Source organism: Equus caballus, chromosome 1, assembly GCF_041296265.1.
Source record: "Equus caballus isolate H_3958 breed thoroughbred chromosome 1, TB-T2T, whole genome shotgun sequence".
Lineage (NCBI taxonomy): Eukaryota > Metazoa > Chordata > Mammalia > Perissodactyla > Equidae > Equus > Equus caballus.
Window position 1 is genome coordinate 26,411,042 of NC_091684.1, and position 15,881 is coordinate 26,426,922.

The window sequence follows — 15,881 nt, forward strand, 5'->3', positions numbered from 1 at the left end:
TATTCAGCTTTTAAAAAGGTGGAAATCCTGCCATTTGCAACACATAAAAGAAACTGGGGACTTTTATGCTATGTGAAATAAGCCCAACACAGAAGGACAAATACTATATTTGTCCAAGAAATACTATATCTTGCCTAGGTTAGTGATGATTTCTGTTACTTGCAACCAAAAATTATGAAGAGAAAGCCTTCCAAAGTCAACTGGGAACCACGCCCCATTTGTCACGCTCTCTGACCCTGGGGGAGCCTAGGTTCCCAGCTACCAACTCATCCTCATAGGGTTTATCTCAAGCACAACTCCCTGGAGAGCAGCACCTTAGGACCATTCTCTTGTGGCACCACTCTCTAAAATCAATGTTAATTGCCCAATTAAACAAGCCTGATGCTGACAGAATGTGAGCTAATTAGTAAGTGCCACAGCTCGTTCCAATTATTAACCTTTATGGTTGTCATTTATAAAGATGAGGACGCGACTATGGATTTTTGCATGAACGACTGTGCTTGTCATTCCAAGCCAACCATAAGGAAAATGAGTAAGAGGGAAAGAAGCTATGCTGGGGGGGAAGATTCCCCAAAACAAGTTTTCATGGACCTTTCAAAAACAAAAATGGCCATAAAGTCTTTTAGGTAAGTGGTTACATAAGAATGAAGTGGGGAGCTCCTTAAAACTATAAGTTCATTGATCTTGACCCCCAAAATTAATACAGCAAGTTTAGAATAAGTCCCAGGAAACTGGCTTTCCTTACATTTCCTAGGTGATTCTCATGATCCACCAGAACTGAAAATCCCTTAGACAAATATCCAAGGAAATCCACTCCTAGGCCCCAAACTAGTCCCTTGGCCATAGATCTCTTATGAAACATGAGTGGTTGCGAGCTAGAAAGGCCAAGGAAGAGTGATTAGTGATGTCACAGCAAGAGCATGGGGCTGTTGAGAATTCGGAGAACACAATTTGAGTCCAGATCTGAAATCACTGACCACCAACCCATCCGAGAGCTGAGTTTATCCATCTGTAAAATGGAATGTTCACTTACACAGCCTCACATTCCTCCCAGAAATATGAGACATGCCATGCATTCACGACAAATATTATACCAGTTTAAGAGGTTAGTACCATTGAAAGGGGGATTTTTTTTAATTTTTATTGAGATTATGATAGTTTACAACCTTGTGAAATTTCAGCTGTACATTATTGTCATTCGTGTTGTAGGTGCACCACTTCACCCTTTGTGCCCACTCCCCACCCCCCTTTCCCCTGGTAACCACTAATCTGTTCCCTTTGTCTATATGTTTAACTTCCACATAAGAGTGGAGTCATACAGAGATTATCTTTCTCTATCTGGCTTATTTCACTTAACACAATACCCTCAAGGTCCATCCATGTTGTTGTGAATGGGACAATTTTATCCTTTTTTAAGGCTGAGTAGTATTCCATTGTGTATACATATATACATATCTTCTTTATCCAATCATCAGTTGATGGGCACTTAGGTTGCTTCCACATCTTAGCTATTGTACATAATGCTGAAATGAACATTGGGATGCATGGGACTTTTGGAATTTCTGATTTCAAGTTCTTTGGATAGATACCCAGTAGTGGGATGGCTGGGTCATATGGTATTTCTATTTTTTAATTTTTTGAGAAATCTCCATACTGTTTTCCACAGTGGCTGCACCAGTTTGCATTCTCACCAGCAGTGTATGAGGGTTCCTTTTTCTCCACAACCTCTCCAACATTTGTTACTTTTTGTTTTGGTTATTTTTGCCATTCTAACGGGTATAAGGTGATATCTTAGTGTAGTTTTGATTTGCATTTCCCTGATGATCAGTGATGATGAGCATCTTTTCATGTGCCTATTGGCCATCCATATACCTTCTTTGGAAAAATGTCTGTTCATGTCCCCTGCCCATATTTTGATCGTGTTGTTTGACTTTTTTGTTGTTGAGTTGTGTGAGTTCTTTATATAGTACGGAGATTAACCAAAGGGGGATCTTTTAAAAGATAAACTCTGTGGATTGCATTTGAAGACTTGACTTTAGCTTTAACTTGGGCACAAAACATTTGGAAGCAACAACAAGATGTGAAGTGCTCCCTTTGTAAGTTCAGCAATTCCTGAAAAGAAACCTCACAGACGTGAGACAGGGAGAAGACGCCTTTTTACCAGTTTATTGCCTCCAAAATAATGTCTTTGTGGGGAAGCTGACAGAAGCCTCCTAATGACATTTACAGTCTATGTCCAATAAAGTAATTGGCCACTAAACGATGAGAAAGTAAGTATGAAAGCTTGACTACCTACACTTTATAGTCGTTATATATATAAGCAGTAACGCAGTATGTAAAAATCCACTCCTATAAACTTGGAAATAGATAGGCTCTGTGTGAATTGAAAATTTCCCCTTTTTTGGCTTCAAACCACATTCCAAGGGCCCACCTATCATAGTTTTACACATGTGGACATCTGGCAGGGAAATAAATTAACGCTTACCTTAGAGAGTAGGGAAATGCATCCATTTATAAATGTTATTTTAGAAGGGACTGTCTGATCCCGGTTACTTATTAACTTCATTAGAAGGCTAATGAATCTACTGCTGCAAAAATGAGAGAGGCTCAGGCTGTGGAAAGAGACGGGCCGAACCTCACACCCCTGCTTCAAATGGTTATTTATGATTGTGATAAAATGGCACTGCATTTGAAGGAAAGGGAAAGGAACATAAAACAACAATCAACAGACACAATCCATACAAAAGTGTTACAGTCTCTCAGCCACTGGACAAAAATCAAGATTTATACAAGTCCAGGTCTGCCTAGAGGATGAAAAGAGGCTAGGCCATAAAAAGAACCCCTCTTTCCCATAATAAATGGGAAAACATTAAATCTGTAATCCAGATATGCTTCTCCATTTCTCAATGCTCTACCAAAGTGAGATGTCTGAGGGCTCAATATTTAGGGCAAACTCCTTCTCATTCTTTTTTTTTTTTTTTTTTTTTTTGGAACAAAGACTTTCAGAGATTGAATGAGGCTCCCTATGTTTAATGAATTTAAATTAAGTACTTCAGACAGGAGTTCTGGCTAATACCTGCCAACTGGCCATTATCCATCAGTGAACAGCATGTTATTTTGTTGACATGACCAGATTTTTTAAGGAAGGTGGCCGTGCTCAGAACTGGGGCTGTTATCCATCGAGCATCATAAATCCTGTGTGGGCTTCTGTGTGACTTCCCAAGTTGGCAGAGACTGTGGATTTAGAGTTGAAAGAGACTCGAGAAATCATTCCAACTAACACCTTTATGAGGAAACACAAGGATGGCATGAGCAATCCAATTAACCAGTAACTGAGATGGGCCTAGAACCCAAGCTTCCTCTGAGCTCGGTGGTTCCCAAGCCTACCTGAAGATTGGAATCAACCAGGGAGCTTTTAAAATTATACATCCTGAGTAGCACCAGCCTTACTAAATTGGAATCTCTTGGGTAGGGCCCAGGAATCTAGATTTTTAACACATTCTACAAGTAATCCTGAGGGTATATCAAGTTTGAGAAAGATTCATGACCCCACCCTGCCTTCCACGATAATTATTTGAGAAGTAACAACGAAGCTCTTCAACCGGCCTTAGATCTCCTAATAGTTGCATTAAAAAGAAAATAAGCAGGAACAGATGAGTTAACTCAACACTAGGTTAGGGAAACCGAAAACCAGGTTGTGCTTTGCATCCTGCACTCAAAATCATCATCATCATCTAGTGTAGGAAAAATAAGAAATATATTAACTTTCCCCTTTTGCCAAACACAGATGAGTACCTTAAGGAGAAGACTCCAGAATGTTCTCTCAATAGAAATGTATCATTTCCAGACATTACGTACTTAGGATTCTAGATGTGTTCTGCACCTCACCCCCCTGAAGATATCAGCACAGCTGTCATCTGGAGCCTGGCAGAAGCTGCTGAGCTAGGAGGATATGGGCCTATAAACAAACAATAATTATTATATTAAGTACTAACTAGATTTCAGGTGCTTTGCGTTCCATGCATTATCTCACTGAGTCCTCATAAACCTTCCATGATATTGGTCTTATTGCCATTCCATTATATGGATAAGTAAACTGAGGCTCATGGAAATTAAAACATTACCCAAGGCAGCACAGCCAGTAAGCAGTAGAGCTGGGATTCATATCCAGGCAATCTGGATCCAGGACCCACTCTCCTAACCACCACACACACTCAATCTCATCTGTTACCAGGTATTTCTGAGATCCATGGGAACTACTGGTATATGAAATAGTCTTCCCTCTAAAGAGCTTCACATCCTAATGGTGAAAATAAGTATGTTTTATATTAAAGAGCAAAACAAAATACATATGCCACAGTGATCACTTCTCTAATTCATTCCTAGAACTGCTTTGCAGGCTTTTTGGAATAAAGTGGGGTGATAATAATGAAAATATAAGTCTTTCTACAGTAGGGCCACTCATTGCAGAATGCACTGTATTTTGTATATACATATACATTCTTGCACATGCCTGATATTGTTTCCTGTGTACATTAATCTTATCTTCCAACCAACCTAACATTCCTTGAGGATAGCAATCATGACACACTTCTTCTGCATCTCCCAGCAATGAGCACAGGGCTGCTTATATAACAAAAGCTCAATTAATATCTGTTCAATTGAATATTCTGTGACTCATTCAGAGTTTTCACCAGATTCATTACCACTAAAAGCAAACCGAAGAAGGCCCCAGTTCTACAGGGAGAATTTCACAGCCCATATCAGCCCAGCCTTCGGGACCTCACATATGAAGAGCCTAGCAAATAGGATGGAAAGTTTTTAATTAACAGTCCAGAAAAAAAAAAAAAAATGTCATTCCAATCTGCAGTTTTGTTTCCACTAATTCACTCAGATTCAGCAGGAATTCCACTATGGGACTGGGGTAAGCAGCTGTAGAGGGAGGGAATAAATAAAAGATGAGTGTCATTAAAATTTGTAAACTAATAACTTCTGGGAAGACTTAGCAATTATTATCGGGTTTTCTTGGCAAACAAAAATTAATAAATCCAAAAGGTCTCCATTTTCTGTTTAAAAAAATAACAACATCCCCCAGAAAGGTCACTGACAGAACAATTAGGGGAGGAAATAAATGGTCCAGACAACAGCTTGCAAACCAGATGAAAAGTCACAGGATTCCCCAGTGGCAGATGCGACAACTCAGTACAAGGAAAGCATCAAGGGCTGGGGCTGGGGATGGGGCTGGTTTGGGACTATCAGAACTTTAATTCAGTTGTCCAGGCCCTTAGTGCAGCCCAAGTGCTAGGCATTGTAGATCCAGAAACAAGAAAGGCAGGTGGTCCCTCCTCTTGAGAGGCTCCCAGGCTGGGAACAAACCACCAACACAGCATAAGGATGTGACGCTAGCAGACAGCAGAGGAGGAGGATAGCCACTCAGGGAGGAGGGTCAGGGAGGGTGTCTAGGAGGATGTGCTCGGGAGGATGTGCCCAGGAAGTGGTCCGCTCCATAAATACCCTAACAGGAACCCCTCAATCCAAAGCCCCATTGCTCTGAGGACCCTGAGGCCAGGCACACAGGAGGAATGGCTGAGTAGCCTAGTTACTTTTCTGACAGCAGAATGTCTCCCATAGCGCTAGGCTAGGGGTGGAAGAGACAGAGCAAGAGAGGAGAGACGAGAACCGAGGGGAAGCAGCAATGGAGAGGAACCATCCACTGCAGAGGATTCCTGGTTGCTCTTATGCCTAGACAACTGCAAATTCATTTTGCTCTGTGAGCACTCCTAACCCAATAGGAAATCTCCTGGGGAGATCTCACACCTCATCAGAAGCTGGCCACTCAGGGACCTTTGCTAGAGACTAGCACTTGGGATAGAGAGAATGAAGCTGGAGAATTGTCTGCTGGCTCATCTCCCTCCACAAACTATTACCTTAAAAAACGTGGTTTTTGAGCGAAGGGTAATGTCGCTTATCAGTCCAAGTGTTAATGTTTAAGACATACAGAACTGAGTTCAAGAAGTGACTTGTTAGTCAGAAACATAAATCCTGACCATGATTTACGTTTAAAATTAAAAGACTCAAGAACCTCAAGCAGTGGATTAATTGGCCTTACTATCATAGCTTCTATTTCCAGGGGAAAAAAATGCCCTTGCTCCCAAATCGAGGACCATAATGCCGCCAAATGAGGCAGAGATACACAGACCTGTGTGTGCAGAGGAGCATGAAGATGGCACCAAAGCATGCTGTTGTCACAGAAATGAGCAAGAAAGTGGCCCTGTCTTTGAGTCCAGGATGTCTGCAACCATTTGACACAGGCCTACTTTCAGTGGGAATGGAGGAGACATGAAGTACAGGTTACCTCGATCCAGCTGCAGGGTTTCCATTTGGGAGGACATGTGACACTCTGGAAGGAGTCCCAGATCAGGAGCCAGGGAGTGCTCCTAATCTCAGACTTAAGACCCGGGAAACTCAGGGAAAGTGTCTTCCTCTCCTGGAACTCACATCCCTATCCCTAAAATGACAAGGTTCTATGGTTCAAGATGTGTTTGCTGTCATCCTTCCTAACTCTAAGTTTCTTTGACTCTAGGCTCAACAGCTAGGATTATTTCAGAATTCCAAGATCACAGTTCAAAGACTTGAAAGTTTCAGGGACTCCTCTTCGATTTTTGTGGATGGATTTACATATTCTTCCTCCCATTTTAGATTATCAGAGTTTTGATATGGATCCGGTCAGCTCTCGAACACTGCACATATTCCAAGTACCATAAGATTACAGGATAATTCCCTTCCAGAACAGTGGCAGTAAAAGTAGATTTTTCACCTGTTGTCCTTTGATAAAACAGGTATGCACTTCTATGAAGAAAACAGTGACCTCCAAAATTAACTGACAATGTTTAAAAAGCAGAGAACTAGACTTCCACTGTGCTAAGTGGCATCCACTAGCTATGTGCAGCAATCGAACACTCAGAATGTGGCTAGTTCAAATTGAGATATGCCCTTGTGTGAAATACACATTGGATTTCAAAGACTTACTACAGAAAAAAGAATGCAAGACAGCTCATTAATAATTTTTATTGGTTACATATTGAAATGATAGTTTTATATAACCAGGTTAAAGGAACTATATTAAAATTAATTTCACCTGTTTCTTTTCATATTCATGGCTACCAGAAAATTTAAAATTACATATGTGGCTCACATATATTTCTAATTGGATGGCACTGGACTAGACAGCATGCATCTCAATTGCCAAGGAATATTTTAGCCCAGGAGTTGAAATTCCAGCTCAATTACTCTATAGCAGTTTTCCCACTCCGGGGTTTTCTCCCTCTCCCACTTTCTGTGTCATTACTTTCTCCTACCCATAAACATATGTCTTATTCTTCAGGAGTCCATGAATCCACTCTCAGGGTGGCATCAGACTCAGTACACAGGGTGAAGTGAGTACAGATTTAGGAGCCAGATAGCCTGGCTCTGCCCCCCACCAACTTATTAGCTGTATGATCTGGGGCAAGTTATTTAACCTCTGAAATACTCAACGTTTTCATCTATAAAATGGGGCTAGTGATACCCAACCCTCAAGTTTGTTGTAAAGGATAGAACAAGATAAGTTAGGTAAAAAACAAGCATGGAGAAGCAGCTCAATTACTGGTGGATTACATGATGATGACTAGCCCTTCTTGAGCATTTTCCATGGAGGCACTGTATGCCAGGCACTTTTCTAGGCAGTTTACACATTTTATTTCATTGAACTCTCATAACCACTCTATGAGGGGCTAGTATAATCTTCCTTGTACAGACAAGGAAAGGGAGGCACAGAGAGGTGAAAACACTTGTTCAAGGTCACTCAGTGGCTAAGGACAGAAGCATGGACTTGAACACTGGCCACCAGTTCCAGAGCCTTCCTTCTTAATTACTTTGATGAGAAGGAAACTGATAGATTGATGCTGAGCCTCCTGACCTTGACACCTATCTCCTCCTTGGGTAAGGCTTCCAGAAAATCGAATAGAGTTGGGCCCAATATCACTCTTGACTGATGGGCATCCTCCAGATTTGACACACTATGGACTGAAAATACCCTGAAAGTGAAGCCCTGGGGCTTTTTAAAAAGTCAGTCCCCAACCTCATTAATTCTATAAGCTTGAAATCATATACGTAAAATGTTCTTTGACGAAGGGACACCAACAGATGGTTGTCTAAATAGCCAATTTACACAGCCATCCTTGTGTAGGTAGAGAAAAAATGTTGACCCCCTCCAATATTACAGCACCAAGGAGTTCTAGAAAGAATGTCACAAGGACACAAGATACTGCTACACTACTGACGGCTTTTAAACAGCCTTTTGTCTATTTAGAGGTAGACGGCCTTTGAATTATTAATCCAGTGAGGCAAATAATTATATCACTTTGTAACCTGACAGGGAGTGTCATCTTGTCATGACAGCTGCTGTGCCAGGCTCCCTGCTGTACAGAAAATTGAAGAAGAATCATCAAATTCAACTTCAACTTGGTTAAGCATTTTGGGCCAAATCATGAAACCAAAAGGTGCATGTTTAGGTTTTTTTTCTCTCTACCCTGTATTAGTAAGGAAGATCATAGTGCTCTAGGCTGTAACTATAAAATACATCACCATTATCAGTATAGAAAAGAGGATGGGAGGCACATCTTTAGCGGTGAGAGGGGAGGATAATAAAAAGTTCGAAGACACTCCGTACATCCCCACCAAGTTGGAAAATCCCCACAAAGTTTAGGAGCAGTCCTTTTTCTCAATCATATCTACCCGGGGGTTCCTAAGCTGGGCTTTATCGGACCTACGAACCCTCTGCATCAGAAGACAAAAATATCTTCATATATAACATTTATCCAGAAGGAAAGCCCATAATATCCACCAGCTTTTCAAATCCCTGAAAGGTCACACCATATGGAATCTGTTATCTGTAAACTACAATCTGAGTAACCCCTTTGGTTTAGCCCCTTCTGTGAACATGATGAGTCCCACACGCTCCCAATCTGGCCCAACACCCAGCCGCGCCCTCTGCCTCCTGCTTGACTCCTTTCTCTCCTGCAGCCCAGCCTTGCTTGGCCTTTTCCCTGTGATAGGGACATTTTTCCACTTTTCATTTGCCAAACTGTATCCTGTGCATCATTCCAACACACAGATCAGAGAATCTCATCTACAAAAGAGTGTCTTTGACTAGGTAGAAATTGATATTCCAATTCTTCCCAATCATCACAAAGGACAACATCCTAAACCACTCTTCTCCTCTCCCTAACCCCCCGCCATCACTCCTGAAGATCTCTGCTAATTCCTAGATAACACAGAATACATCCCAGTGGGTGCCCTATAATTTCCATCCCATGAAACCCTGCATCAAGTCAATAACGGAATGAAAACTATACAAACACATAGGGTTATAATAATCATTCATTATTACAATTAAGTGAGCACTTCCTACATGTGAGTGATCGTCGTGTGTGTATACTTATCATTTCATTGCATCCTTACAATCCATCCACTAATTTATTCGTGGAGCAAACGCTTATTAAGTACCTCCCATGTACCAGATTCTGTTCTAGGTGCTAAGGATACAGCATTGAATTAAAATCGAAAAATTCTCTCTCTCTACAGGCTTAGATACTAGTGGGTGTAGGTAGACAATAAATAAGTCAGTAGGTAAATATTTAGCATGGCAGAGGCTGGTGAGGACTAAGGAGGAAAATGCAGCCCAGTGATGGACTATGAAGCCAGGGAAATGCCTCACTGATTAGGAGAACAGAGAGGGGAAGGAAGTGAGGGGGTACCCCAACTCCCAGGAGAAGAGAACTCAGGAGAAGGAAAGAGCCAAATATAGGGGCTCTGGGGAAGAGAGGTTGGCCTGTTTTAAGAAGAGCAAGGACAATACAGCTAGAGCGCAGGTAGGTTCTGTACTATCTCCAACTCACATTCAGGGAAACTGAGACTTGGAGAGAGAGAGAGAGAAGTGGGTTGCATAGTGGCAGACCTAGGAAACTGGCACACGGACTTTAAGTAAAGTGCCCAAAGCTACAGAGCTCTCTGGTGGGCAAACTGGGACTTGAATCCCGGCAATTGGACATCGGTGTGTCCTTAGGGCCCCTTGGCTGTCTACTGTCTTTGGTACACACTAGTGAATATACTGGCTTTTATGACCATGGGGCACACACTTTATCACTTAAAGGCCTGGACTAGGATCCCTGGCTTTGCCTGGCCCACTCTTCAAACTAGCCAAACCTTTCCTGAAACTTGGGCTGCCAGGGATAGCTGTTTCCCTTCTCAGGACAGGATTTCCTGGCTTGTTTTATTATTTGCACCAAGCAGACAGCATGGAGTCAGGCTTAAAGGATCACTACAGTGTCACTGCGATTGGGCCTGAGGGGAAAGTTTCTGTGGTTCTAATTCCCTATGAGTCCCACATAAGCGGAAATAGGCATGCTTTCATCCATTAGAGGCACCCTGGTTACTTATACCTCTGCCAATTTTCACTGAGCAGCAAAATTAGGTTTTGGACATCCTGCACACATGGAGGCAGGCCTCTGTCGATATGAGCAATTAACCCCTAAATATTTAATAGATGCTGTGACTGCTCCCCCTTCCTGGGAGAGAGGCTCTGGTTAGTCCTCTGCAAACAAACAGGTCAGATGAAGAGGAAGCAAGGTGCACAGATACTCAGGCCCCAGACCCCTCTGCTCCAAGCCCCCAGGAAACCCTCAGGACAAGGTTCTGGGATGATGACGCACTCAGGTGAATGGCTTTTTGTGACAGCACCCTCCCAGTGTTTACAAATGACAAAGCAAACAGGATAGATACATAGCCCCCTTGAGTCCCATGCACATAATAAGCACAGGGCATGAAGCACCAACTCACACTGGCTGATGAAGCTTGCGTTACCCTTTGTGACTGCGGGCAGTGTGGCCGTGAGTGCAAGTGTGTGTATGTGCGTGTGAGGAGGTATATGGAAGGGTGAGTGTGCAGGTGTCCCGTGTCTAGAGAAACTTCTAGGTTCATGGCTTCACTCAAATCCTCTCTAACTTAGTCCATATCCTTCTTACTGTCCCGCTGGCCCAGCATCCAACTGGGGCTGACTTATCCAGAAGGTGCAAATGGGCACAGTGCCTAGGGGCACTTACAATGCTTTTAGGGAGCCACAACAATGCTTTCCTTTTCTTTTAAAGTCAAAACAAAAAAATGAAGTTTTAGGCTGAAAAAATGTTTTAATATACTATACTAATATATTCATCTTTATACCAATGCAGTCATATAATATATATTTTAAAAATATTATTTTAGGGAAAAAGGAGTCCACAAAGGCAAAGTGCCTAGGGACCACAAAAGTCATCACAGGGACCTGATTCCCACGTGTGTCTGTTCCCAAAAGTACAGACCTCTCAAGAACCACAGCATCTTACAGACACAAAGGACTGGAAACAGTCCTTGGGCCAAGACTCACAAGCAAGGCAAGAATCCCTCCCACAGCAGGGTCCCTTATTCACGGTCGCTCCATGTTTCAGGCACACTCATCCGATCTCTCTACCCAGACCTGTGTTCATCAAGTAGAATGAGACACTGCAGGAATGCAGAGGCAACAACAGTGCGAAGAAGAATGTGTGACAGGCCCCAAAAGAGATAAGCAGAGTGCTAAGGGAATTCACAGGTGGGGGCCATCAGTTCCACCTGGGGCATTAAAGAGGGCTTCCAGGAGGAGGACATCTTCTGCTCCTTCCAAAACATGCTTCCCAGCTGCTTAGCTGGCACTCCTCATGTGAGCCAAGCCAGAGTAGCTAGTTAAGAATCTCTAATCCACTTACCTCCAAAGTGAACTCTCAGTCACGCTCCCCAGGTTGAAGTCGTACAGCTTCGTCAGGATAAGTATAACCTGTGAGAGGGATAAGGCAGGGGCAGAGAAGAGGAACAAAGGGGAAAAAAAGGAAGCTTACTTTAGTTTGTGTAACAATATACAGTGTATTTCAAATCACCCAGAGGAGAGCTTAGTATTTATCCGTTGAGTTCAGGGGTATTATAGGATCAAGCAAGAAAAAACATTATTAATTTAATGCATCCCTGTAACTGGTAGCATTTATTTTAATCCTGACAATGCTTTGCATTTGAAATAAAACATGCCAACAGGAATTAACTGGGTTATGGACAGTTGTTTCTCCACATCTGTCCCCCTTCAAGGTCAGGCACAGGCTGGCTGGCTCCGTTCACTCGTATTGCCACCCAGACAAAGATCAGAGAATGCGCTTGCTTTTGATCTGGAGATGATTCTGACTCACAGACTTGGACCTAACAAGGTAAGGAGGAAACAGGCCTGATTCTCCCCATGTACAGAGCGGTTCAAAGAGATTTTATGTTTCCACCAGTAGGGCCTCAAAAGCCATAAATACTTGAATAGCAGGCAGGGCCAGTCCCCAACATCCTCTGACGCCATCTGCCATCTACCATGTAGCATCTGTTCCCACCATGGACGAAGCAAGTCATTGTACTTCACTGGACTCCAGAACCACTTTCTTGACTCCAGTTGGAATTAATACACCAGAAAGAAGCTATACCTGTCAGAAAGCTGGAGCTGCCTATAATAGGGTTTAGTTTTTTGAAATGCTCTTGGGCTAGTCAGTCTGGTCCCATGCCCTTTAACTTCTCCAGGTGGGGGCGTGGATATCAGATGTTTCCCTGCCTGCTCCTCATGTGCCTGGACAGTGGCTTAGGCACAACTCCATATCTACAAGGATGCATGCACCTGAATTGATTTTAATCAAAATGCAGGTGCCTAAGATACAGCGTCTGGCTGCACGCGTGATAATCCAGTTACACATAATTGTGTTTATCTAAATTTAATGCACAACTCATTTCACTTTTCTCAGCTCCTTCCCATTCCACAATTTAACTTCCTCTAGTTCATTTGCACAGCAGCCATTAAACTCTTTCTGAGATAATGAATTTTTGCTACCAATATGGGTCTTTCCCATTCTAGGTAGCCATTTAAGATTAAAGAAAAATAATGAGCCATTATATTGACCATTTTTATGGCATTTAACTGACAACAAAACACTCACTTTGAGATTTATTCTCATCCAGCATGCCATGGGGTCGGTAAGCACTATTTCCATTTCTTTTATGTAAACTAAGAAAAAATAAGGCGCAAGGATGTGACCCATTATGGGTCAAAGAGAGTCTATGGCAAAGTTGGTTTGGAACATTCAACATCCCTGCAGGGCCATGCCTGGAGGGCTCATAAGTCTCCTCTCAGATTGCATCCTGTGTTGGTAAGTGGCAGGTTGGCAAGAAACAGCCAAGCCAAGAGAAATATCAATGGCACAGCTATTTGTTGAACAGCAGAATTTACCAAGCTACCAGTCCTATTAGCATAGCACAACAGCAAGAAGTGTGTATCCCAAGCAAAGAATTGTTGGCCACAGTCACTCAGTGGTCCTTGCCTCTCCCATTCATAGCTAGTTTTCTTATTTGTTAAAGTCAGCGGCTAATTAAGTCAAGAGACTTCTCCACATCCTCCCCAACCAACTTGCCCAGTAATGTGTCAATAATTCCTGCTTGTTGAATTTATACACACACAGACACAACAGACTTCCTCTCCCCTTCATTTTACCTTCTTTCATCTACAAAGTCATTCTCACAGTCACTATGTAAAACATGGCTGGCTATGTGCAGGGCATCCCAAATTCTGGACAAACAAACTCAAAACCATGCTCTTCTAGAAATAGGTCAGAAAACCCATCTAGAGCTCTGCAGGAGCAAGTCAGACCACTTCATTTTCTCCCAATATCAAGCCTTCAGGGACATCAAAACAACCTCCAAAAAGTGCAAAGTCCACATAGAAAGAAGAAAAGAGATGTTGAGGGGTAAGAATTCCACTTAATTAATACAGCTTCCAACAAACAACAGGGTCTGGAAAACCCATCTAAGAACCCAGAGCTGTTCTCACTCTCTCATTCTCCTTACCCAATGCTTGAACCACTCTCCTTCTTTCCTTCCCTCCCTCCATCTTGTCTGTCCTTAATATGTTTCTTGTGTATCTAATCTCATCCTGGTGTCTGCATTTTGGAGGATCCAGACAAACACATCCTTCCACACGCCAATGAATATTATTTCTGCCTTCATGGTAGATAGGTTTAATTTTGCCTCTTAATTCACGCCCTTTCTTGGTTAGAAATCTTTACTGGCTCCCTCTGCCTAAGGATGAAATCCAGACTCCTTAGCCTGGTATGTAGTACACTGTACCGTCTGGCCCACACTCTCTTCTCTAACCACTTTTCCACAGCTCTCAAGAAACTGTCCTCTGCTTTAGCAATCCAAGTTTCTCAAGGTGCCGCAAATAAGCCAAACCCATTCTCCCATCTCTGCTTTCTTTCTTTCATGCTATATTTTTGTATCATTGCCTGTGCTTAGTCCTCTTTCCACATGCACGTGCCTGTCTGTTGTTCGAGAAACAGCTCAAAATCCACATTCTTCAGGCAGCTTCCTAAGACTACCCCAGTCATCCAAGTCTTCTCTCTTCTAAAGTCCTATTGTGATTAAAACCAAATTACATACTTTACTACTTAAACACTACCTTGATAGCTTCTGGATGTCATGAGAGTTGCCTTCTCAACTAGATTCTGAACACCTTGAGGCAGGGTTCATGTTTTGTACTTCAGACTCCTTAAAAGACAGGCTCAGCATGTCAAACGTTCTTACAAATCATCATTTTCAAGTCAATGAAAGATAATGGTGTTTTGGTGGTAAATCCTAGTCTTCAGAAGGGGAGAGTATTAGTCTAATCTATTACGTTCATTTTACAGATGAGGAAACTGAGGCACAGAAAGATGAAAGGACTCAAAGTCCCAATAATATGTAACTTTGATCAAGTGTTTGGGTCACTGTTCTTCCCACTTCATAAGTAAAGCTGGAGCCTAACAGTCATTTGCTAAATGCAGATTCCCTAGCCCCACTTCCAGGAAGTTTGAATTGGACGGTCCTGGGTAGTTTCCAGAAATCTTCCTGTGGCGATTGGAAGACCACACTTTGAGAAACACTCCATCATACCAGCATTCCTCTCCCATTTCTGTGCTGCAATGACACCACCCTTCCACCTTGCTGAGATCCTGATCTAGAAAAGCATCCCTTCCTTTAAATTGAGCTTAACCCTAGAAAGAAAGCAGTAGGACACATATGAGGATGATGTCTCAGCAAAGTCACCCCAGTGTTCCCAGAGGAAAGGTTCAAATGCTGAGAATTAGGAGCTAGAAGCTTCCTTCCCCCAGGAGCCAGCACAGAAGGACAATAATAGGACTATGAGAAGATGATAATATAAACTTTAGCCTTAAGACATTCTGTGCCAAGCAAACAAAACCAAGAACAAAAGAAAGCCGGCTCACCCCTGACCTCTCTCACCACTCAGAGCCTTCCAAAGGCCACCAGGGAGGAGGGAATCTCCAGGGAAGAACACAAGAGGCAGATGTAGTAAACCCACCTGACAAGACCCAGGCCGCTGGGCAAGTACTCAGAACAGAAAAAGAAGATGCGAGCATGTCTCACGGATCACCGGTGGAAGAATGTGGCATGCAGGAAGGGGAGGGGCTAGTCCCACATCCACAGCAAAGCCTGACTTGGCTCTTCACCAACAGATGCCCCCAGATGAGAGTGGGCAGTCAAATTCAAAGAAGGAAAAACAGGGAGCAAACATTAACTGAACCCCTACTACGTGCTAAATACTACACTGGGTGCTTCGCAATCCTCACAACAAACTGTTGCAACTGAGCAAGAGTTACATAATATTCCCCACTTTACAGGTGAGGAAACTGAGTCCTAAGAAGGAAGCAAATTGCCCCTCAAGGCACACAACCAACAAGAGATAGAGCCAGCATTCTCAT

The 15,881-nt window shown here is 42.7% G+C and overlaps 1 protein-coding gene across 1 annotated transcript in view; it reads right to left on the reverse strand.

Moving 5' to 3' along the window:
- Positions 1-15,881, reverse strand: part of SORCS3 (sortilin related VPS10 domain containing receptor 3) — a 566,847-nt gene that overhangs the window by 380,318 nt on the left and 170,648 nt on the right. The window contains exon 2 of the mRNA XM_001916814.6: positions 11,820-11,887. Within this exon, the coding sequence (XP_001916849.3) occupies positions 11,820-11,887 (68 nt within the window). The remainder of the gene's footprint in view (positions 1-11,819; positions 11,888-15,881) is intronic.